Here is a 23,269-nt window from a genome sequence, read left to right on the forward strand (position 1 = left end):
GAAGGCTTTAGCCAATGACTGACAAGAGGTTCAAAAGGCTGGCCTGCTTGCCTCAAGGTGTAAGCAGTTCTCCTCTGTTTAGGTGAGCCCAGCCCATGGTCTAGCCTCCTTTGCCCAGATTTATGTTAAATGACTTCACATGCCAAATGAGTCAGGGACACAATGACTCAGCCTTTCATGTGGAAACTTCCAAAATTCTAAAAAGGGATCTTACACACACACACACACACACACACACACACACTCACACACACACACACACACACACAGAGAGAGAGAGAGAGAGAGAGAGAGCACTCCCAGGCTTGTATTAAGCTAAAGTAAAATTAAAATATAGTAATTAAAGTTATAGTAAAATTTAATTCTGTGCATCTTAGTGGTTAAAGCAAAGAGAAGAGACATGAAAGTCACATGGTTAGCATTAGTAATAATTTTCAAAAGCACACAATGCCTCAAACTTCGGCCTAAAGAGTTTATCCTCTGGGGCTTCATAGGGAGCCCATGAGTGGCAATGGTGACAAACATCTGGACAGTAAATGCAGTTGTGTGCTGTTTCTAGTCATTTCTCAAAGCGTATTCACTGACGGCTTTAAATCCAACTGCTGTTCTTCTCAGGACTAGGAAAGAGAAAATCAGTGTAATCCAACAGCATGATTTTATGGGAGTCCGAATTAGTTCAAAGATGAAATCTTGATTCTCTAGACTAGAGGAAGGAATATGTCCTTTCAACTCTCCCCTGTTCCCCCCACCCAATTCTCTCAGATGTGCCTTTGATTAGAAGTTGAACAGCAAGTAGTTACAGGGTTTTTTTTGTTGTTGTTGTTTGTTTGTTTTCTTTGCATATGCCTGTGGAACAGGTTTTCTATGTTGCTGCTTAAGGCCTGACTCATAGGGATGGGAGGTTCACAGTGTTTTGTGAGAATGAATTATGGTACCAATACTGCTATTTTAACAGAGGTCTATTCTACCTGCGAATTGCAGTAGGCTAAAGACATTCCTGTTTTCTCTTATCATGTTTTAGTTTTAACCTGGCTTTAAAAAAGAATGTTCTGCAGATTCTTTGCTTAGATAAACCCAGTGGCTGCACACTGTGTATTTGCTTACAAATGCTCCTTACAGTTCAAATCACTTTCGAAGAAGGATAAATTAAGTAGTAAATGAGGAGTTTACAATGCATTGTATGCATGTCAGGGTTTTCTGGTAACATATGGAGTCCATTATTACGAAGGTAAGCTAGAGGAGAGATATGAAATATCATCCTTGCTCCTGTTCTAAATCTGTTTCCTACAAAGCCCAGGAACTGTCTTCTTTCTAACACTAGAAAATGTGGCGCAACAAAGCTGTAGGTCTTGAGAAAAAAAAGTCCCCCTCTCTTAAAAGAAATGTTCTTAGAGGGTGGCCTGGATTGTTTTCCTTTAAAATTTTCTAGAGCGAACAGATGTAACAATTTTCTATAATTTGCCTTGGTGCAGATGCTGAAAGAGAGCATTCACAATAAAATATATGCAGTATATGTAATTTCAGCTGGATGTTCTGGGCTTTTAAAGTAAAAATGTGTACCTGCAAGCTGTTTTATGGTTTCTCAGTCATAATTATCTCCGTTACACAGAAGGCTACAACTGCAACTCCTTCTTCATGTGCAAGGTTTCCAAAAATATCTTAATAATTTTGCATATTCTGCAAGCCACAGGGCTCTTTTTGTGTTCGATTTGGAAAGTGTGTTGAAATGTTTAACTTCTCTTTGCAATAAGTTTACGATGTAATCACATCAACGGGGAGGATGGTGGATAATCTATGGAAGAAGCACTTGCAAAAGGTACAGCAACTGGAATGGATATCGAGGAATACCTGCTGCAAAATGACTTCAGCTGAAGTTACGTGCAGCATGACTGGACATAATGCTTATGTGTTGCAACCCACATTATTATATTGATAAAATGGGAGAAAGGTGGTAGAGAAGATGGTGAGGATTCTTAACAGCTGCAGCTTGCTCCCTTCCCCTAGGGAGTCTGTGCTCATGCTTGTGGCATTCCTCAGGGGATGGATAAGGAGAGGGGCTGGGGTATCACTGCGAAGCCAAATCCCCAGACAGTTGATGAGTGATCGCTCTGCTACACATGTCCCCAGTTAGCTCAATGATTGACCCTCTCTCCAATTGTCAGCCCAATTTCCAGACTATTTCATTTGTCCCCGTTGTACAGAAATGTATTTTCCACACTAATTACAAAATGGACTGCTACTGATGCCCTTCATTACACACATACTTGTTGAGCACCTCCAGTTAAGTTATTCAATAGTTACCATTCGGATTCCATTGGTCCTCTCCACCCAACACGAACAAGAAGTTTTCCACCTCCACAACGCAGTGGTGGGCACTGTTGTATGGCATAACTGAAATTAAGAAAAAAAAAGATATATGAAATTTTCCATCTCCGGACTTGCTACCTTGGCTCACTAGCTATTTGTTTCACTAAAGTGCATAAAATGTGAGACTGAGGAGGAAATGTCAGAGGAGGAAAAATGCACAGGAAGCCACGCCGCTACTCATCAATCCAGGGATCTCTACGCAGTGACTCAGTGGTGTGTTCCCAGCGGCTTCAAACCCAACCCCTTTTGACTCATTTTACATAATGTTATTCCAGAAATTAGTCAAGAACAACCTGTCATGCTGCTTTCGATTCCTCGGTTCTCCTTACCTGCCTGATGATGTGGATAGTGTTCTGAATGACTGACACTCCTAAATGGTCAGGGTTGGGGTTACTTCTTGGAAGAAGTAACCCTGAATACACTTGGAGCCATTAAGCTGCTCTGCCCAACTTGGTGTGCTGGCAATCTTTCCATAAATAGACTCAGGGTGCTTGGTAGCTTTCTATTCCACAGCAATGAACAAGCTGAATTTCCATACAGTTTTAAGTTTTTAAATTAAGGTCCTGCTGATTTAATGCCTCCTCCAAATGTATATGCTTAATTTCCTGTACAATGTCATTAACAGCACAATCACACATTTTCTATCTATCTGCTTTGGAGCTCTTCTGTAACAAAGATGAAAACTGTCAGGAACATCACAAATATCTATGCTCCTTGCCTCTCCCTTCTCTCTGCCCAAATGTGGTGGATGTGAGGAGGGGGCATTATTCAGAAACCTACTAATGCCGGCTTCCTCTGTATTTGTTCTGATTTACATTTCCTTTGGGGAGACACAAAGTACCAGAATAGGATGCTCCTGTCTTCTTTTGTGCTGTGCAGTGTTAGTCTCTGCTGCAATAATATCCTCTGGAAAATGTAAACATATACAGCGTTAGTCATCATATCTCCTACAGTGGTTTGGGCCCAGTGACACCAGTAGGAAAAATGATGTCCTTGTTCAGCTCATCATATGGGTACCTTAAATCTAGGTGAGGACAAATGGGGAGGTGATGTGCATGTTCAGGCAGGGAACGTATTCCTTGACACAGATCAACAGAGCACTTAAGAAACCAGTGCAGTGGGAAATCAATATGAGTCAGGGCCAACTCTTACTTTGCGCTTCTTTGCCAATGCAGAGAGAGAGAGAGAGAGAGAGAGAGAGAGAAAGTGAGGAGACCTATCTCACGCCTGACTTATTTTGGGTTCTATATATCTCTCATTTCATTTTGTTTTTGTTATCTTTTATTTTTCTCAGGAAGCACTTATGCTGGCTAAGATATGTAAATAAAACTTAAGAAACAGGCACAGGTTTGAGACCTATAACACAGCCTCTGAAAGAGCAAATCAGATCATTTAAGCTTCTTACTAAGGGATTTTAGTAGTTTTGCTTTATTTCCCTACTGACTTATTTATTTGTACTGTAAATATGCATTGCTTTTGAACTTATATCCACAAGGCAAAGGCATTGGTATATAACCTCCAATTTGGGGGATAATGTAGAAAATGGGTGGTCAGTGGTTTTGTGTGGTCCATGAATTAGGTCAATTGACTTTGAGAGTCATCTCAAGAATGTCCTTTAGCCTATCAATCCTCAGTTTATCTCTTTGAAAAATGCTTTTTACCTATATAGGTCCTGCAGGCTTCATTACTCACAATTCGTTGTGGCAGAGTATATGTGAAGGTCATTGAGCAACAGAGGTGCAATATGTTTTAAAGGTTTTCTTCCCTTTAATTAAGTTCATCATTGTTTGGATCATAATGCTGGTTCCAAAATATCAAAAACAAAATGAAGCTTCCTCTTTTCATATTGCAAACAACCTGGTGCTACTCCAGTTGATGGTAGTGTCCTCTGGCCAGTGGTGAATTTACTCAGCATTAATTGTCATCTGTATGCATCAATTCACATGAGACACAGTGCAGCAACAGAAGCTATCAGCTACAAGGAACTTAGTCTATGACCACAACTCTTCAAATATTTATTTTAAACTTTTGGTCAGTTCAACGTTTTGCCCAAATCTTATAAATAATGAAAAATGGTATTCTCTCTTTTTTAAAAAAAAAAAAAAAAAAACAGAAATCCAGCTTCATAATAAAGTACAGTCTCTGAAAATAAAATGACACTTGCATTTTGTTCTTACCATTCATTTGCTCTCATTCAGGCATGCATAAATTAAGTGAAGGAAATAATACATGATTTATTTTTAAGCCTCTTTTTCATTTGATTACCCCTATTGTTATGCTTCATGCAAACAAATGAAACTATTGCACTAAGCTAACTATTGAACTCTTCAAAATAAGAGAAAAGAAGGTCTTTGAAGTCCTAATTTAAAGGCTACTTGAAGGAATTCTCATCTATTTACACATTTTTACCCTTGTTTTAAAACCTGTCTGCAGTATTTCTTGGCTGAGCATTTCAGTATTCTCATTCCTGAATTATTGTCTTTTCTGAATTATTACTGTGAATTGAGAGGCTATAAATATACCCAAATGCTCCTTGAAATTATTCTGAATGTAAAACTCTCCCAAATTTATTTTAAAAAATCTATATTCAATCAATGTTTGAATTTTGCAAAAGACCTAATTTCTTTGACTTCTGATTAAGCCCAAAGGAAAGCAAAATAAATAAGGTAGTGAACAAGAGCAAACAATTGTTTAAAATGGCCTTGGGTACTGCACTTATTGATTTTCTTTTGCATAAGCACAGATACATGCCTGCTTCTTTCCAGATTTCTCCAGAGGTGGACAAGCACCTCGTCCTCACAAGCAGGTAGCGGGGGAGGTTTGTACTCCAGGTTCACATACAGCCCAGTGTGAGTTTTTAGCGTGTCAGTCAGTGAGTTAGAGGGAAAGGGGAAAGAGAAGCTAATCAGGATGAAATGAGATTAAAGGCTGTCTAATTTTACAGCAACTGTGATCCATCAGCCTCTGTGAAAGTGACAGTGGAAATGAATGATGGAGACAGACAGGTGGGGCTGTACATTTCACTGATTTATCCTCAAATGCACTGGGCCTTATTTTATTGAGTGAACATGACCGCATTTATCATGACTGTCATCTAAACCCACTTCCCTCCATTTAAAAAGGTCACTTTACTCAGAAGGAGTAGGAGAGAGGCACTTTCAAATCAGATTTAAAATCTAATAACACGTGTTTATAAGGCCCTTTGCGAGAATTCTCAACTTTATTAAACAAACAGGTAGTGCTAGGAGGAAAGTAAAAAAAAGCCAGAAAATTGGAAAAGAAAAAACTTTCCATCATCTGAATGAGCACATTCATTTCATCTCTAAATTTGAAGCAATTTGTACCATTTCTGCCCTTCCCACTCCAAACACCCAAAATTCTGTTCTAGTCTTAGGAAATTAAATAAAACATTTACATTTAATATTTTAATTAAGAAAGTTGGAATCAGGTAATACTATAAAATAAACTTGGAGAGATACTGTCACAGTATTTACTCTGCAGAATGACTAATCATCACACAGGAAATAGATGTTAGCAATCGTTACAAGCTGAATCTCTGCCACAATTAACTTATGTACCTGCTAATTGTTTTCCCATAACTTTAAGGCCATAAAAATCTCAGTTACACAGTCTTTTAGCCCTCCCTGTATCAGAGCAATAAAATGTCCTGAGATCTTTGCACAAAATTGGTATTTGTGGATGGGAAAACATAGTCAAACTCTCAGGGGATTTTCTGTAACTTTTTGCAATAATAACCAGCATTGACCAAACATTTACTATGTGCCACATGTGTGTACATTAAATATATGATTATATTTATCTATATTATATCTTTGAAAATACAACAACACTTGCGTTCTTGCTATTCATTTGTTCACATTCGAGCAAGCAGAAATTAAGTGAAGGAAATAATAAATGATAAAATATACAGGTAGTATATTTACCTAAATTGACTTAAATATTTCATTTAATACAACTAATTACAAAGGAGGCATTCACTTTATTTTTTAAGAAATACTAAAAGGCCTTGAGAATGTAAGTCACTTGTTGAAGGTCAGACTCAGGTATCAAATGGCAGAGATAGAATCCAAACGTGGGGATATCTGGACCCCAACTCACGTTCTTATCCATTTCACTCTACTGATTTTCAATAGGTATGTTCATCCATCCAGCAAGTAATTACTGAGTTCCTGAGTGTTCAGTGATGGTGTTTCTGAAATTTGTGTATAATTTTTTATATTGAATCATATTTTAAATGTGTTTATTAGTATGATATTTGAATGAATCTTTAAAGCAAGAAGACCTTCCTTTAAATGATTTCCTATAAATCTGGATATTCAAAGAGTTGGTTTTCTTAAAGCAGAGTACATTTGTTTGATGGAACCAGAAAAAACACTGAGAAAATCAGCCAGTTAAGGGTGGGTAGAGTCTATTGGCAGACTTGTTTTTTCTAACAATGAGGACATATTTCAACCTTGCAAGCAGATTCTAAATATCTTGGTCATAGAGGATGTTTCCCTGGCCTATAAAATGTCCAGGGGTCTTGTTTGTATTTATGAAGGCCTAGAGATCCACACTATTGTGTCTCCTCCCACATTTTACATCTAACGAATGTAAACCTCTTCCAGAAGAAAGTATAGGTATCCTTTTCAACCCCAGACTTTTCACGAATATCCAAACAAAAGACTGCATAGGGCTATGCCAAGAATATAGAATTGCTAAATAGATGGTTATTGAATGTTTATCAACTAGATGTAACATTTGTGAAGACCTTGATTTTTTTGGTCTCAGATACATAGGCTTGCAAAACTGTCAGATATAACAAAATTCTTAATTGTTTTGAAAAAAATAATTAATGCCCATGATAAAAATACAATCTGAAAAATAAAGGATATACAGAACAAATAAGTCTTCCTCTTATTCTCGACTCTCAGCCTTTAATTCCCTACCACAGAGGCAATCTCTGCTACTATGTTCTTGGGTTTTCTTTCCAGAGACACATATATGGGTCATTTTTTGTTAGCACAAATGGCAGCAGCATACTATAGACACACTGTTTAGTGTCTTGCTTTTTTGCACTTAATAATACATTCATTCATTCTTTCTCCATTAATCGAATATTTGTTTTGCTGCTACTCCATGCCAGGCAATGTTGTACCTGCCTGGGAGGTCATGATAAACAGTAAACCAGGTGAGTACTAGTCAGGGGAAGCACATGATAAACACAGACATAAATAGGCTCTTTTGTTTCAAATGGTAAGTTCAAGAAGAAAAATAAATCTGGGTCGGGGAGAGGGAGTGGCAAGGATAGTGAGTTTTGACAATACTCAGGGAAGACCTTTCTGAGTAGATGACTTGTGAGGAGAGAAATGGCTGAAGGGAGTGAGGGAGCTGTGCAGGGTGTAGGTGCAAGAATAGCAAGTGCAAAGACCTTGAGGCACAGGTTTGAAATGTCTGAAGAACAGCAAGAAGACCAGAACACAGGGATCTGAGATGAGGTTGAGGAGAGAGACCCAGGGCAGACCAGTGCAGTGTTGAAGGGCACGGTCAGAACATAAAGCTGGCATTGTGTCCACTGAGTTATTTTAAGTGGCTGTACAGTGTTCCATTTGATGGGCATTCTATAATTTATCCTATTTCTTTCTGATGGTTAATTCATTCAACAGACATTCACTAAACACTCCTTATGTGCAGGCATCTTTCTGGTTGCTGATAATACAGCACTGAATGAGGCAGAACACATCCCTGCTCTCATAGACCTTATATGATAGACAGGAAGAACAACACAGACAAATAATAAATAGGAGCACAGCTAGGTGATGACAGATGTCATAAAGAGAAATACAATTGGATGATGAGCTGGAGAGTGAGTGCCTGTCTATTACTTTAGTTGAAGCAGTTGGTCCAGAAGTGAGAATGAGTTGGTTGTATCTAAGAAGCAGAGAGAAAGCCTGTGTGTTGTGAGCACCTTTGGCGAGGGCCAGAGAGACATGGGATGAAGTCAGGAGGCAGGCACAGGCTGAAAGGCAGGTCTTTATGAGCCGGAATAAGCATTGTGAATTTATGCTAAGCATGATGAAAAGGCATGGGAGGGGTTTAAGCGGCAAAATGACATAATCTGATTTATGTTTTAAAAATATCAATCTGGTGACTATTGATGTTGTAGAAGGAAAAGAGGGGGATCAGGCAGAGGTTCCTCCTGTGATCTAGAAGAGAGAAGATAGAGGCTTCGCTGGGAGGGGACAGTAGGGATGGACAGAAAGGCCATGCTTTGAAGGTTGCTGCTGTTACAAGCGGTGCTGTGTTGAGTGTCCTTGCAGATACATAACACACGTGCATGGGTTATCTGTAGGGTTGATTCTTCTAAGTGAAATTTCTGGGCCAAAGAATAGGTACATTTTACATTTTGATGGATATCATCATATTGTACCCATTTTTACATTTGTATCTTTGCCAATATGGTGACTGAACAATTGATGTTTGGTTAACATCTGAATCTTCCTTTATTTGTGGTAGAGGTGCAGCATGTTTTCACACATTTAAAATGTATTTTATACATTTTTGTTGGGTTTGAGTTCTCAATGTAATTTATGTTACCTATAATTACATAATTTCTGTTTTTAAGGTATTTTCTAGGAACGGACAAAATAAATATCTTGGAAGCATGATACTGCTAGAATATATATTTGTGAACTATTTACATATTGAAGCAAATTCAAATAGCAATTACATGCTGTTGAAAACAAATAACCTGAAAGAAACATGCCTTACTTTATAATTTTAAATATTCCTTGCCATGAAATCTTAAAGGGTTTTTTTTAAACAACTTCAATTTTATAGTAAATGCAGCTAAGAAACATAAATGTTTTAAAATTTGCTAGTTAGTTTAATCCTACCATTCAGTCTTTCAGCAAAGATCTAGGAACTTGGCTAATGGATTTCTGGAGATAGAAACAGACACACAGTAAAACATTTTACACATTAGGAAGTACTTGATAGATATTATTGAATAAATAATGCATACAAAAAGCTCTGCTATTTTTTTCTGTTATATTTGTTTGGGCTGTACTATAGTTTCAAACTACAAATAAGTGGAAACATTTTGTGTATTTGGGGGATGATTTGATCATTATGGACAGTTAGTCTGGAAAATTTAACCCTGTAAGAGATTTTTATGGTCTGAATCCAGTTATGAGTTGGCAAATGTTTGGAATTAACCCAAAGGTGGCCAGCACTTTCTCCCTTACCTCCTACCTGTTCTGCACACACCAAACCAGATCCCTTTGGAGACAAAGTTATTTAAATGAGTTTAAGGCGTATAAATCTAAAAAGAGTGCACATTTAGGAGGCTGTGCAAGAACCAAGAGAGCTTGTCTCTCATAGTTCAAAATTGTATCTACAGGTCAGTTTTCTTGACAGTGAGGGTTGCTTCATCACTCTCTCATCTATGCAATGACTGGACTAAATGCATGCTTTTACTGTATCACTTACCAACTGATGAAACAGTGTATTAAAATGGCTTGTCTTTGGCTTCTCACCCCCAAAAGATCTATGAGCCCCTGAAGGCCAGATGCTATCATCTCCATAGCTTCATGCTTAACACAGAACCCAATGCATAGTACTGAGCTAGATTCTGGCATCCCTATAGCATTTAGGCATAACATAGTAATCAGAAATATTAATGAATCAATAAATGTTAATTTAGTAGCACGAATGACTGAATGCTAGCTAAGGGAGACCGTGGAATTTACTTTTTCGGAAGGTGGAAAAAATTGTGATGGATGCCAGAAGATGTGAAGGAGGGAGGAAGTGAAAGAATAAAAAAAGAAAAAAACGTGCCTTTGGTAAGGATTCTATGGCTTCTAGGATAGATGCCACCCATGCAAACATATGTCAGTTTTAAGCAAAGGATGTTTGTAAGCTTTTCAAAGACTGTCCATATATTATTTCTTTTCAGAACTATGACAAGACCTAATTGTGCCAAGGGCAAAGGTTTTCAATAAAATCTTGTTGATTTACAGTTTTAGTTCTGAACACTTAACTTGGAGAAGTGCTAATAAACAGTGAGATTAATGTGATTTCACAAAGGGCTTCTATTAGCTATTTAAGCAAAACTCATCTTCAAAGTCTTATTTTTGTCTAAGTTCAAATATTTTCATTAATATATTCCTAAATTATAATTTTGTTATTTTAATATCAACTGTTTGAATACTTCCTGGCATGCTAGTAGGAGCTTAAATATAGTTTCATTTTTACTTTTGGAAAGTAAAACATCTTTGGGAATGAAAGCTGCCATCTCTTTCAAAGGTTAGTTTTTTTTTTTCCTGTTTGACAAAGTGTTGTATATTTCAGAGACATGTCAATGAAATACTCTAGAGCTTTGATGATTGCCCTTTTCCAAGTGTCAGCACAATGTCTTCCAGATCATATTTTTCTGGGAGAAAGTATCACTCTGATACTTTTTATTGTTCTATACTCAAAAAGGCTCATGTCAAAAATGGTAAACCCTCTAAATGAATTAAAGTAGTAGAGCAACATATATTATTTAAGCATTTGATAATAAAATCTTTTGACAAAGGTTAAGGGAATCAGGGCTATTTATAAGGTGGATATATGGCAACAGTATAGCAAAAATGATTGTTATGTAGTTCAAATTATCATAGATCATGGCTCCATAGTTGCCCCAAATTATTGAGGGCAGAAGGAAGGAAATGGATGTGGCCTACATAATAAGGATTTATGAGGCGTTTTCTGATGCAAATCCCATATATTCAAATATGGGAAGGTGAACTCTAGTGATTCACTTGAAAACCCACAAGGTATCAAAAGGTCTAATTATGAATCATATTTCGGGCAGGGTGCGGTGGCTCACGCCTGTAATCCCAGCACTTTGGGAGGTGGATATGGGCAGATCACCAGAGGTCAGGAATTTGAGACCAACCTGGCTAACATGGTGAAAACTCGTCTCTATTAAAAATTCGTCAGGTGTGTTTGCACACACCTGTACTTCCAGCTACTCTGGAGGTTGAGGCAGAGAATCGCTTAAACCAGGGAGACAGGGGTTGCAGTGAGCCTAGATCATGCCATTGTACTCCAGCCTGGGGAACAGAGCGTGACTCTGTCTCAAAAGAACAATATTTCAATCAGCTAGTTCATTTCATTCAAAAATATGTATTGCATACCTATTAGTTATTATGATAAGCTCTGAGCATATGAAGATGAATTGTATATCATTCCTTCATCCCAGAGCTCACTGTGTAGACAGAGAGAGAGAACATGAGAACAGATAAATAGGACACAGAGCACTCCAGGTAGAAGAGCAATAGATGCTCCAGGGAGGAAATGACAAAAACTTCAGGGAGAAAGTGAGGCTTAAGCTTAATCAGAAGGCTGAAAAAAGCTTTTTCCAGGCTGTTGCAGCAGTAAATGTCATTATCAGGAAAAGACACACAGATTCCACAAATATTTACTGACCACCTACTATGTGCCAGGCCTTGGGCAAGGCCCTGTGATATATTTTTTAATTATTAGCTTAATTTTAAAAAATGAATTATTAGAATGAGATCAATTTCTATGCTTGATCTTAGCCAAAAGGCTGAGAAGCGATTAGAATTAGATAAATTTCTAAAATCTTCTAAGTTCTAGTGTTTTATATCACTGTAGAATGACTACAGTTAGCAATAACATGTTATATAGCTTCAAATAGCTAGAAGGAGAATGTTGAATGTTCCCAACACAAAGAAATGGTAAATGTTTGAGATGATGAATGTGCTAATTATCCTAATATGATTCCTATACATTATATGTAGCAAAACGTCACTGTGTACCCTATACATTATTTGTCAATTAAAAATAAAATAAAAATTTTCAAAAGATGGTATTGTGCCTGGGTGTGGTGGCTCATGCCTGTAATACCAGCGCTTTGAGCGGCCTAGGCAGGTGGATCACTTGAGGCCAGGAGTTCAAGACCAGCCTGGCCAGCATGGTGGAATTCGATCTCTACTAAAAATATAAAAATTAGCTGGATGTGGTGGCACATGCCCATAATCCCAGCTACTTTGGAGGCTGAGGCAGGAGAATCACTTGAACCTGTGAGGTGGAGGTTATACTGAGCCAAGATCACACCACAGCACTCTAGCCTGGATGACAGAGCAAGACTGTCTCAAAATAAATAAATAATAAGAAAAAAGATTATATTATTACAATATCAAATTTTTAATTGAAGCCTGAGAAAATGTGTTGGGAGACAATTGTGCAAATAAAAGGAACGTGCTTTTATCTACACTGTCCTTTTGGGTAGTGGGTCTGCTCTACTTATTCAAGTTCCCTTCTGGACCACTCTCTTCTTAGAGAATCCGGTGATCACAGCCTCTGATCTAATTAAATCTTTCCTGACATGTGGAGCCACCTAATCATTCTGGAAGCATTTGGTAGCATTATCAGAACTATAAGCAATACCTTTGTTCCTTTTAGAAAATCTGTCATTGCACTGGTTCTAGCTAACTCAGTGTGTTATTGGTGCCATTGCACTTATTTGACTTTAAAGCCTATTTCACCACAAAGATTCAGAGGAATTTGTCATACAGTCTTCCAATGGCCATTTCATGGTATATGCATGTTTATGTGTTATGTCCAGTAAGTACTAGAGTAGTTGGGCCAAGAGATCAGGATTAAACTGAGTCAACAGCTTGTCACACATGAGAGAAATTAAGGTGCAGTCCATGATCTATGGAGACGTGCCCAGGGTGGATGGTCAGGGCCATGGTGAGGCCTAGAGCCATCTTTTGAGGAGGTTCTGCAATCTCGATTGCTGGGAAAAGGTGAAGAACTGAAGCAGTGCAGGTCAGAATATGTAGAACAATATGATAAATCCTTTTACCACTTTTTAGGCACTGTTTTTTAACTGGAAAAACTAGACATTCACTGAATACTAAGTAATATTTATTTGTAAATATATTTATGAATGATATGAATATTTGCCACTTCTCTAGTCTTAGAATATCGGCTGAGACCCTAATGCTAAGACAATCCAAAGATACATACCGAGCTATCTATGCAGGACTTGATAACTTGGCCCCTTAACTGGTTTGGCGTGATTGTCTGTATGTACACACACACATGTATTCAGTCTATATATACAAGGATGTGGAACACAGTTGGTGAATAGGTTGTTTATTTTTTTTAAATAGTTGTGCAAATACTGTGCATTTTCCATCAACAAGAGAAAATAATACTTCTCTCACCCTCCACTCTAAAGATGAGGCAAAGAGTGGTAAAATTCTTGGATCAGATATGTGCATGTCTCCTGGAGCTTGACAGGCACAGGGAGATGTCTGAAAGCAAGAGGCTGGGGGAAGCTGTCTGTTGTGAGAGCCTGAGGGGGAGCTGGGGAGAAGTGACCTGCACTTCTGGATTTGGTGGGGCAATTTTACTTAGTAACTTCCTGTGGGCTAAGCTGGTGCAGTGGAGGCTTGCTTGGCCAGAGCTGTTTCGAAAAGACACCCCCTCCCACTACAAGAAGATTAACTGCCAGTTCAAGGTGAAGCTAAGAAAAGCTATGTAGTGGGCATAGCCCATGGGGCAGTAGGAAGTCTTCAGAAAGTGGCTCACAACAGAACTCATAAAGAGAGCTCATCACCAGACAAACTCAACTTTCTGTCAGTTGCCTCCTGAAGATCAGGAAGCCAGGTCCTGGAAACAAGGCAAGTAAGAGCTTTTCTCCCTTTGCCCCGAATCCTCCTCTAGCTGCATCCCTGGTGAAACCAGAATACTCAGCATGGCTGATTTCCTCCAGGGCAGGCCAGCCTGGCTCACTCTCATGTTAATACAGGTGTGGGCAGGAAAAAGTTTCCGTAGCAGGCCTGAAGCTGCTTCCTCAGAAAGGGCTGCCTGCAAAGCTAGCCTTTGGCTGGCATCTGAGAACTTAGATTTCAGGAGCATTCCCAATATCTTAGCTGATAAGAGTAGCTCTCTGTTGATTCAGTAGCATGAATGTTACATAAACAACTTGGGTTGTTTGTGATTTATGCTGAACACTTGCTTTTCTTCTAGTAGTCTGGCATTTTGGTATGTTCTAGAAGATGCCTATCTGACTAGCCCCCAGTAAAACCCCTGGGCTGGAGTTTCTAACCAAGCTTCCCTGGTAGATAGCATTTCAAGTGTGTTGTCACAATTCGATGCTAGAAATGAATGTGTCCTGTGTAACTCCACAGGAGCAGGACTCTTGGAAGCTTGGGCTAGGTTTCCTCGACACTTTGCCCTGTGCACCTTTTATCTCGGTGGTTTTGCTTTGTATCCTTTTGCTGTAATAAATCACAGCAGTAAGCATGGCTATTCCATAATCCTGTTAGTTCTCCCAGTGAGTCACTGAACCCAGGGGTAGTCTTGGGGATTCCTGATATAGTAGGAGATGGAGAAACTTTAAATATATTTAGTGGATGATTTAATGCTCCGAAGTGACTGGGTCTGCCTTGGAACTTTTCAAGGTACAACCCACAGGGAGAGAGAAATCATCCAACAGAGAGGGTTTGAAAATCGGTAGCTGAAAACAATCAAGTTGTTTTTGGCTGGCCTTGTATGTGAAGCTCATTCAATAAACTGATTATGGATGGATGGATGTATTCCTGACAAACTGCTTCTGGGCTTCTGAGGAACACTTTTAAGAAAGCATGGCTCCAATTTTCTCTGGTTGGAGCCAATGTGCATATCTCTCCTGAGAATCCACTAGTGCCCAATGCCATCCCACCAGAGGTGCTAGAGGATTTGTCAGAGAAATTGGTGTTGTCGCCCTTTTTATTCCCTAGGGACATCTGCAATGTATTTGAAACACTGATATTTGTGTCAAAGAAATCTAGAGAAAGGAGAAGTCGTCGGGGTTTGGCTTAGGTAGCAGTGTGCCCTCTTCAATCTCTCCCCTGACACAACATTCTTCTGCTGTCTTCACAGCACCCCTGTTATATCTTTAAAAAATAAAGAAAATGCAAACTTCTTTCATCCTGCTGCCCCTTCTAGAGCACCCCATTACCTGACTCACCAAGGCCAGGCCTGTACACACAGCAGTAGAACGTGAGTGATTGGTCTAGAGAGGGTTGCATGATCCAACCAGGTCCTTGCAAGGGATTTTTACACTGGAGCTGAAAGGAGAGCCCTTTCTTTTCTGATCACAAATCCTGGAGCTGTTCACAGCAGTAGAGAAGCAGGTCTGAGCAAAGGAGGAGCTTGTGTTGTGAGAAATGAGACTTTCAGAGAAGCAATCTTGATGGGACTTTGAAATTTTGTTTCTTAGTCATTCTTAGGCCAGTACTGCCCTGCCCTCCTGGTCATGTGGCCCATTAAACCCCCTATATTCCGTAGACTTTGCAATAACCTCCTCACAGGTCTCCTTGCTTTTATTCTTGTCCCTTTTTGGCTTATTCTTCATAATTTACTGAGAAAGATCCTTCTAAAACCAGACCCAGATGATGACATTCACTTCTATGCAGTAATTTCCTTACTTCTCAAGGAAATAAATTTTAAAGTTTCCAGAATGGCCTGCGAAGATCACAGGGCCTGGCCCTGGCTACCTTTCTAAGCTCCTTTTCCACACTCTGCCTCACTGATGGTGCTCCAGCCATGCTGGTTGCTTTGCTTCTGCAACACTCCAAACAAGTTCCTGTGTCAGCCCTTTGCACTTGCTCTTCTCTCTGCTGCTGACACATTTTTCCTTTGAATATTCTTATGATGGTTCACTCTATAACTTAATTGAGATGTCTGCTAGAAGAGATAACTTTCCTGACAGTGCCATTTAGAAAGCCCTTTGCTGTCATTCTCTGCTCCCTTACCCTTCTTTTGTGATCTTGGTAGCACTTGATAATGCCTACTTTTAAAATACTTTTTTTTTAGAGACAGAGTCTCACTTTGTCACGTGAGCTAGAGTACAGTAATGTGATCATATCTCACTCAGCCTCCAACTCCTGGGCACAAGGGATCCTCCCACCTCAGCCTTCCCAAGTTGCTAGGACTACAGGTGTGTGCCACCATATCTGGGTAATTTTTAAAGATTCTGTAAAGATGGAGTCTCACTATGTTGCCCAGGTTGGTCTTGAACTCCTGACCTCAAGTGATTTAATTCTATGCTAGCGTATTAACTACATAGGTAAGACAAGGAGTGTCCTGTTCACCACTGAAATTCTAATGCCTAGAAAAATGCTTTGCACATAGTGGGTGCCCAATAAGTGTTTGTTAAATTAAAGACAAAATAAGTGATACAAAACTGGAGTTCTGTTATTTGCAAATAATACTTTAAAAATTTAAATAGAGAAAGTAAAGCAGTTTGGCTGACAGGAAAAGGTAATTAAATAAGTATGTAGATTCAGTTACTCAGTTCAATATTACAGATTTATTGAATATTGAAGACAATATTTGCTGTTTAAAATGGAAGACAGTGTATTGTCATAACCAGGTTTGATATCATTTAACTGTGTCAGTTTAGGAGTCTTGATTTTCTCCATCAATAATACATTGATTATGTTATCTGCCTGACAGGGCTATTGTGAGAATTCAGTTGAATTGGATAACTTATGTAAAGCACAAGGCTTGGGTTGGACAAGGTGGCTCATGCCTGTAATCCCAGCACTTTTGGAGGCCAAGGTGGGCAGATCACAAGGTCAAGAGATAGAGACCATCCCATCTCTATTAAAAATACAAAAATTAGCCCTGTGTGGTGGCACACTCCTGTAGTCCCAGCTATTTGGGAAGCTGAGGCAGGAGAATTGCTTGAACCTGGGAGACGGAGGTTGCAGTGAGCCAAAAAAAAAAAGGTAGTTCTTTTGTTGTCTCCTGTCTCTTGTTTCTTCACAAATATTCTCCAAGCAAAACATCTCCAAATGAACAAAGTTTGAGAGACTACTTAACAAAAGTTTGCAATTGATGAAGCATGGATTTCTTATAGAACTGAATCAAAATACAATCTTGAGTTATAAGGGGGCAGGAATGTATGTTTTCCAGGAGATGATGATATCTGGACATGTGGACAGGATAAAGTGACACAAGTACTCATATTTTTAAGATTTACACAGTGGTTTAAACTTACTAGCTAACAACTCACATTTGCATGAGAAGGATAAGGGATTTCATTTAATTTTTAACAAATATATATCAGACACCTACTATGTGCTGTATATGAAACAAAAAAGAATGTAAGCTTCTCTATCAGGAGCTCATGTCCTATAGAGAGATAATTTATATGCATATGTAAATTTAACATAAAGCAGACTATAGGTAATGATGTAATAGAGGTCCAAGATACAGAAAGAGATGAGCATGAGAAGAGTGATTTTTTTGTTGTTGTTTTTTTCAGATTTCTTGGAAAATAATAACTACAGGTGGATTTGTGTTGGGCCATCGAAGGAAGGGCAAGAAATGGACGGATGGAGAGGGGTTCAGGGAGGTTCCATCAATGCCATCTGTGTGCACAAAGGCGTGGCGGCTGGAGAACTGTTAGGCAGCTTTGGGTGTCTAACAGTTGGCTGGTGTGTAGGGGGGTGTAAGGAGCAATGGGATGTAAAGTAGAAAAATAACAAGAGCCAAGATGGTGGAGGTCCCTGAATTCCAAAAACCCTACTGCTCTCAGTGGAAAGACCTAGAGAGTTTAAGGATGGGAGCAAAGCCTTAACTGTGAATAGCAAATAGGCCCCCTTCTTAGAAAAGAAGGGTTTCTAGGGAAAAAATAGGAAGAGTATAAACCTCTTCAAGTCACGGCCCAGAGAAAGTAAAGCACAGCTGCAGGTAAAAGCTAAGAGGCAAAGAAAATGGGGGACAGCAAAAGAAAAAGAGGATTAATTGGCATGTGACAATGGGTATATGCAATATTTGGGGAGAAGGAGTAGACGAGCATTTTTATATAATAAAAAGAGGAAGAAAAGGAGTACTTTTAATAACTAAGAAACTAGATGTTTTTGTAAACAAGAATGCCGTCCAAACACTACTTCTGAATAGATTTGGATTCTCTTTTTCCTGGTGATAAAATGGGGAGTAACATCGCTCTTACCTTGCAAAATGTTGACTGCTCTATGCAGTCATTCAACAAGTTTGAGCCACAATTTATCTCTTATTCTTCAATAAAGTAGCTAATGAACTGTCCTCTTCCCTCAGGAAGAGTATCTGAGCATCAAGGGCTGGTAGCAAGGCCAAAATCCATTAAGCCTAACTCCTTTTCACTGTTCTTCACACATACCCCCATATCCTTATTCTCTGCTGACTCCACTTAGTTTTCATAGCTCTTCTTTGGAGTAACTTCCTGGCATACACACTCAGCTCTCTTGCCTCTTGCTTTATTCTTCATAGTTGTATAGCGGAACCAAATCTTGCCTGTATTCAGCCCATACAAACACCCACAGAGCTGAATGTGATGAGAGAAATTTATATTACTCTGTGAATAAGCCTCATTTTAAGTTCATATTATTGTTGCCTGAAATTCCTATCATGTTCTTTTAGACCATTCATTATCCTATTCTCTCAAATCAAGGGTTAACAATCCATGGCTCATGGGCCAAATCTGGCCCACCATTTGTTTTTGTTAATAAAGTTTTATTTGAACATAGCCACTTCCAACAGTTTATGTATTGTTTCTGGCTGCTTTTGTGCCACAACCACAGAGTTGAAAAGTTGGAGCACAGACCTAATGTTATGCAAAGTCTAAAATATTTACTATCTTGCTCCTTCCAGGGAAAGGTTGCCCACCTTTGTCCTAAATGACTATTTCAGATTTGTTCTCTCTCCTCAGCTCTCTAATATCTGTTCCCTGATTTACTTTTCGCTGATAACATCATTTTCTTTTTTCACTAAGAAAATATAAACATTTAGAAAAGAACTCTCCCAGCCTCCCAGCCTTATACCTACCAAATTACCTGCATCAATATACCTGGACTCTGCCTTCCCTTTGTTAGCATAGAGGGACCTTCCATGCTCATTACTAAAGTCGAGTCCTCTATTTGTGTACTAGGTCCTCTCAAATACTCAAGGTTATTTTTTTCCAGAAATTTTATCATGTCTTGCATCATTGATTTTTCCCTCTTTATCAGATCTCCCCTATCAGCAGGGGAACATGCTGCTATATTGCTCACCTTAAAAAAAGACATCTCCTGAATCAGTATCCTCTTCTTTCTACCTATCCCATGTCTCTTCTTCTCTTTATATAAATAGTCCTCAAAAAATTATCTTTGCTCAAAATTTCCAGGGTTTCTTTTCCCAATTTTACTTCAACCTGTTCCAATTTGGTTTTTGGTTTCATCATTCCATGGACACAGTGTTATTAAATTAAATGTCATGTTGCTAAATCTAATGCCACTTCTCAAAGCTCATCTCATATCATCTACCTGAAACATTTGACCTAGTAGATCATGCCTTCAAAATCATTTTCTCTGGATCCTCCTTTCCCCTGACTGGCTGCTCCCTGCTTGTACTCCTTGATGGTTACTCTTCATCTCCTCAATCTGTAAACTTCAGCATGCCCAAGAGCTTGCTTTTAAATCTTTCTCACTTCCATCCACAAGCATTACTTTGTTTTTTTTTTAATAAAGTTTTTATCAGAACATAGCCACTTCCAACAGTTTATGTATTGTCTCTGGCTGCTTTTGTGCCACAACTGTAGAGTTGAATAGTTGGAGTAGAAACCTACTGACCTGCAAAGTCTAAAATATTTACTATCCTGCTCCTTACAGAAAAAGCTAATAAAGTTACCTCCAGAGCATGATGTTAAAACCTCAATCTAACTCCACTTGGGTATCAAAAAGGCTCTTCAACTTACCAGTGTCCCCAAACAGACCCCTGGTGTTTCCCTCCAAATATTCCCCTTCCCACCTAAGCCACTGTCAACACTATCCTTCTACTTGTTCAGGACAAAAGTCTTGGGGTTATCCTGACTCCTGTTTTTTTTATTATGCTTTGAAAAATAAATGACTTATTTCTCTTGGGATAAAAAATAGCCTTTAGGCTGGTCATGGTGGCTCACACCCATAATCCCAGCACTTTAGGAGACTGAAGTGAGAGAATCCCTTGAGCCCAGAAGTTTGAGACCAGCCTGGACAACATAGGGAGACCCCAGTTCTATTTTAAAGAAAAAAAATATCCTTTAGACTTTTTTCTTTGCCGACTCATCTATACATAAACATGATTTATGGTGTATATGCTTTTATAATCTGCTGTTTTCACCTAAATATATGATAAGCTATTTTCATGTTAATAAATGTAGATCTTCATTCATAGTTTTAAATAGTAGTATGCTATTTTTTTGGTATGGCTGAACTAATATTTATTCAACAATCTCTAATTTTAAAACACTTAATTTTGATTCTAATGTTTTTGCTGTTATAAACAACATTGAAATGAATATCCTGGAACATGTGAATAATTATTTTCTTGGAATAAATTCCTAGAAGTGTAACTGCAGAAATCAACACTGTTAAATTTCTTTAAAAATCTACCTTTAATAAAATTTACAAATATACACTGTTAAATTTCTTTAAAAATCTACCTTTAATAAAATTTACAAATAAATAAACATATTTTTGCACATTCCTAGATAAGAGTGCTATACTAATATTTGTTGATGAAAATTATGTAACAAGTAAATTATCGATAATTTAGTAATGCTTTTTTATTAATTGCATTTGAACTGCAGCGGTGAATCCAGTATAAATAGAAGTCATTATATATTCAATTTATAGAGAATATATCTCTGACTGTGGACTCAAGAACCCCTTGTGTGTTAGCTCCATGGCTGTCTAGGAGTTTATAGGCTGGCAACCACAGCTTTGGTGATGATTTAAAGAAGCAATTTACTTAGCATATCACAAATGGAACCCATTTCCTCTTTCATCCAAGTTGCCCACTTCCTGATAGAACAAAGTATTACAGTAGTAATATTAATTCTGGTATTAAGAAGGCAAGTAAAGAGTTCTCGTTAAAGCAGAGTAATTATAGATACTTAGTTGAAATAAAGTAGGATTTTAACTGTGGGCGATTTAAATTAACTTTCAAGATTGAATTTTTTTATGTACTGTGAGAGCTTCTCTCTGGAATTCATGGCAACCACTTCAGTATTTCTCAGCCTCTTGGAGAAATGCTGAAGGAAGAATGAAGTCTGTTAATTGCCATGGCTGCAAACACCCATTGCTGCTTTCTAGAAAGTTCAAACTCGCCTTTTGTTAACTGCAGCAATTTTGAACTGAGCCACTAGATGGTGTACACTGTTCTTTGCTTACCCCCCAGAAAAAGCATCAAGAGCTATGCTCAGGTACAGGATTCCAAAGCCAACAAAAACAAAGATTAAACTTACAACACTAAGGCCACAATTAAGGGCCTTTAAAACTCTGGTGCTTATTTTTTTTTATGGAAATTACATTGAGTTGGAGAATGTCAATATTATTTTCTTGACTCTACTCTGGCTTAGTATTCCAAATATTTGAGCTAGACCAAAATCTATTTCAACCTTTCACAGCAACCTATTTTTGAATTTCATACATGAGTCCTGAGGGCACTATAAAATAGCTTCTCCTTTAGAAACCCATAGGTACAGACACTTAGCAGGAATACCCTATGCTAATATTGTTAAAGATAGATTTTTAAAAACAGGTCAGATTTCTCAATATCTTGAAAAATCTGCAGATAAGTCCTGTGGTGTTGACATAGTAGAGATGTAATGAGCTAGAATTTACCACTGTCCTTTAGTCTATAAGCAACTTTTATCCACGTTTTAATATAAACTTGCATTTCTATATAGGGTGAATATGTGTTTGGAAAAATGATATGATTTTCTTTGAGTTTCAGGGAATAATTTTACACAAGAGTCAAATACATGAAATTCACTTTTCGAAATGGATAAATTGCTTCAAGAGACAAACATTTTAGAGAAGTTAAAAGAGAAAGTCTTCCTCCTTACCTTAAAGAAGGTGTTCCAGGTTTTTATAAATGCATGGGAATTTATTGATGGATGATCTTTTTTCAGTATCTTCAACCTATCTTTTGCTTTATTGAATTCACGTTTTTATATAATAAATTGTTTTATGTTAGGAGCAAACATTTTAATGACAAAGTTGAAAAAATAAAAAGTCTTTACCTTACCTTAAAATGCCTTCTCAGATTTTTGCAAATACACATATATTTAAATATGGGTGATCTTTTCTGATTACATAGTTTCAACATATCTTCTAATCTTTCTTGTCATCTTAACCTAGATCCTTTATGAATTATAGCTCCTCATCTCAAGTAGCAGTTAACTTTCTAATCCTTAATAGTCAAAGATGACTGTAGCAAATTGGTATAATCATCCTTTGTGGGGAAAATAGTTTTCAAACCAATCAGAGCCTTTGAGCTGAGAAGAGCTGCCCAATGTTCATTTCTGCTATACAGTAATGAGTTGAAAGAAATGTCTATAGGTGGATCTTCAATTGGAAAATCTAAAGTCAGTGAAATTACTAAAAGGTCTTAATGGTGCTTCTGAAAACAGATACTAATTTTATGTTCTCATTCTTTGAATTACATTCATCTGACATTTAGAAGTCATTTTATGAGAAAAATTTTTATTAACTGAGAAACAAGATTTCTTGGATTATAGTGATAAATGATTATTATATTTTTTAAATGTAGTCAACTCATGATTATTCAATGACCAGTGCTCTGGTTTGAATATTATTCCAATATTATTATTTCTTCAGTTACCTCCTTTCAGCCTGGCTTTTGGTCATTTAATTCTTCAGAGCGTAGGCAAAGCCAAAGGGCAGTGGTAAATACAAATTATCAATCATGTATCAGCTGTAAAAAAAAAAAAAAACACTGGCTTTTTTGGTGAGAGAACAGAATGATGAAAGTTAAAATTATTATAAATTGTGAAGCTTTTAGCTTGTTTGACTTTTTTTTTTCTTTT

The 23,269-nt window shown here is 37.9% G+C and overlaps 1 protein-coding gene across 1 annotated transcript in view; it reads right to left on the reverse strand.

Moving 5' to 3' along the window:
- Positions 1 to 23,269, reverse strand: part of KLHL14 (kelch like family member 14) — a 98,941-nt gene that overhangs the window by 18,690 nt on the left and 56,982 nt on the right. Inside the window, exon 4 of the mRNA XM_017507134.2 lies at positions 2,302 to 2,391. Coding sequence (XP_017362623.1) covers positions 2,302 to 2,391 — 90 coding nt within the window. The remainder of the gene's footprint in view (positions 1 to 2,301; positions 2,392 to 23,269) is intronic.

This window comes from Cebus imitator, unplaced genomic scaffold (genome assembly GCF_001604975.1).
Source record: "Cebus imitator isolate Cc_AM_T3 unplaced genomic scaffold, Cebus_imitator-1.0 Scaffold369, whole genome shotgun sequence".
In the NCBI taxonomy this organism is placed as follows: domain Eukaryota; kingdom Metazoa; phylum Chordata; class Mammalia; order Primates; family Cebidae; genus Cebus; species Cebus imitator.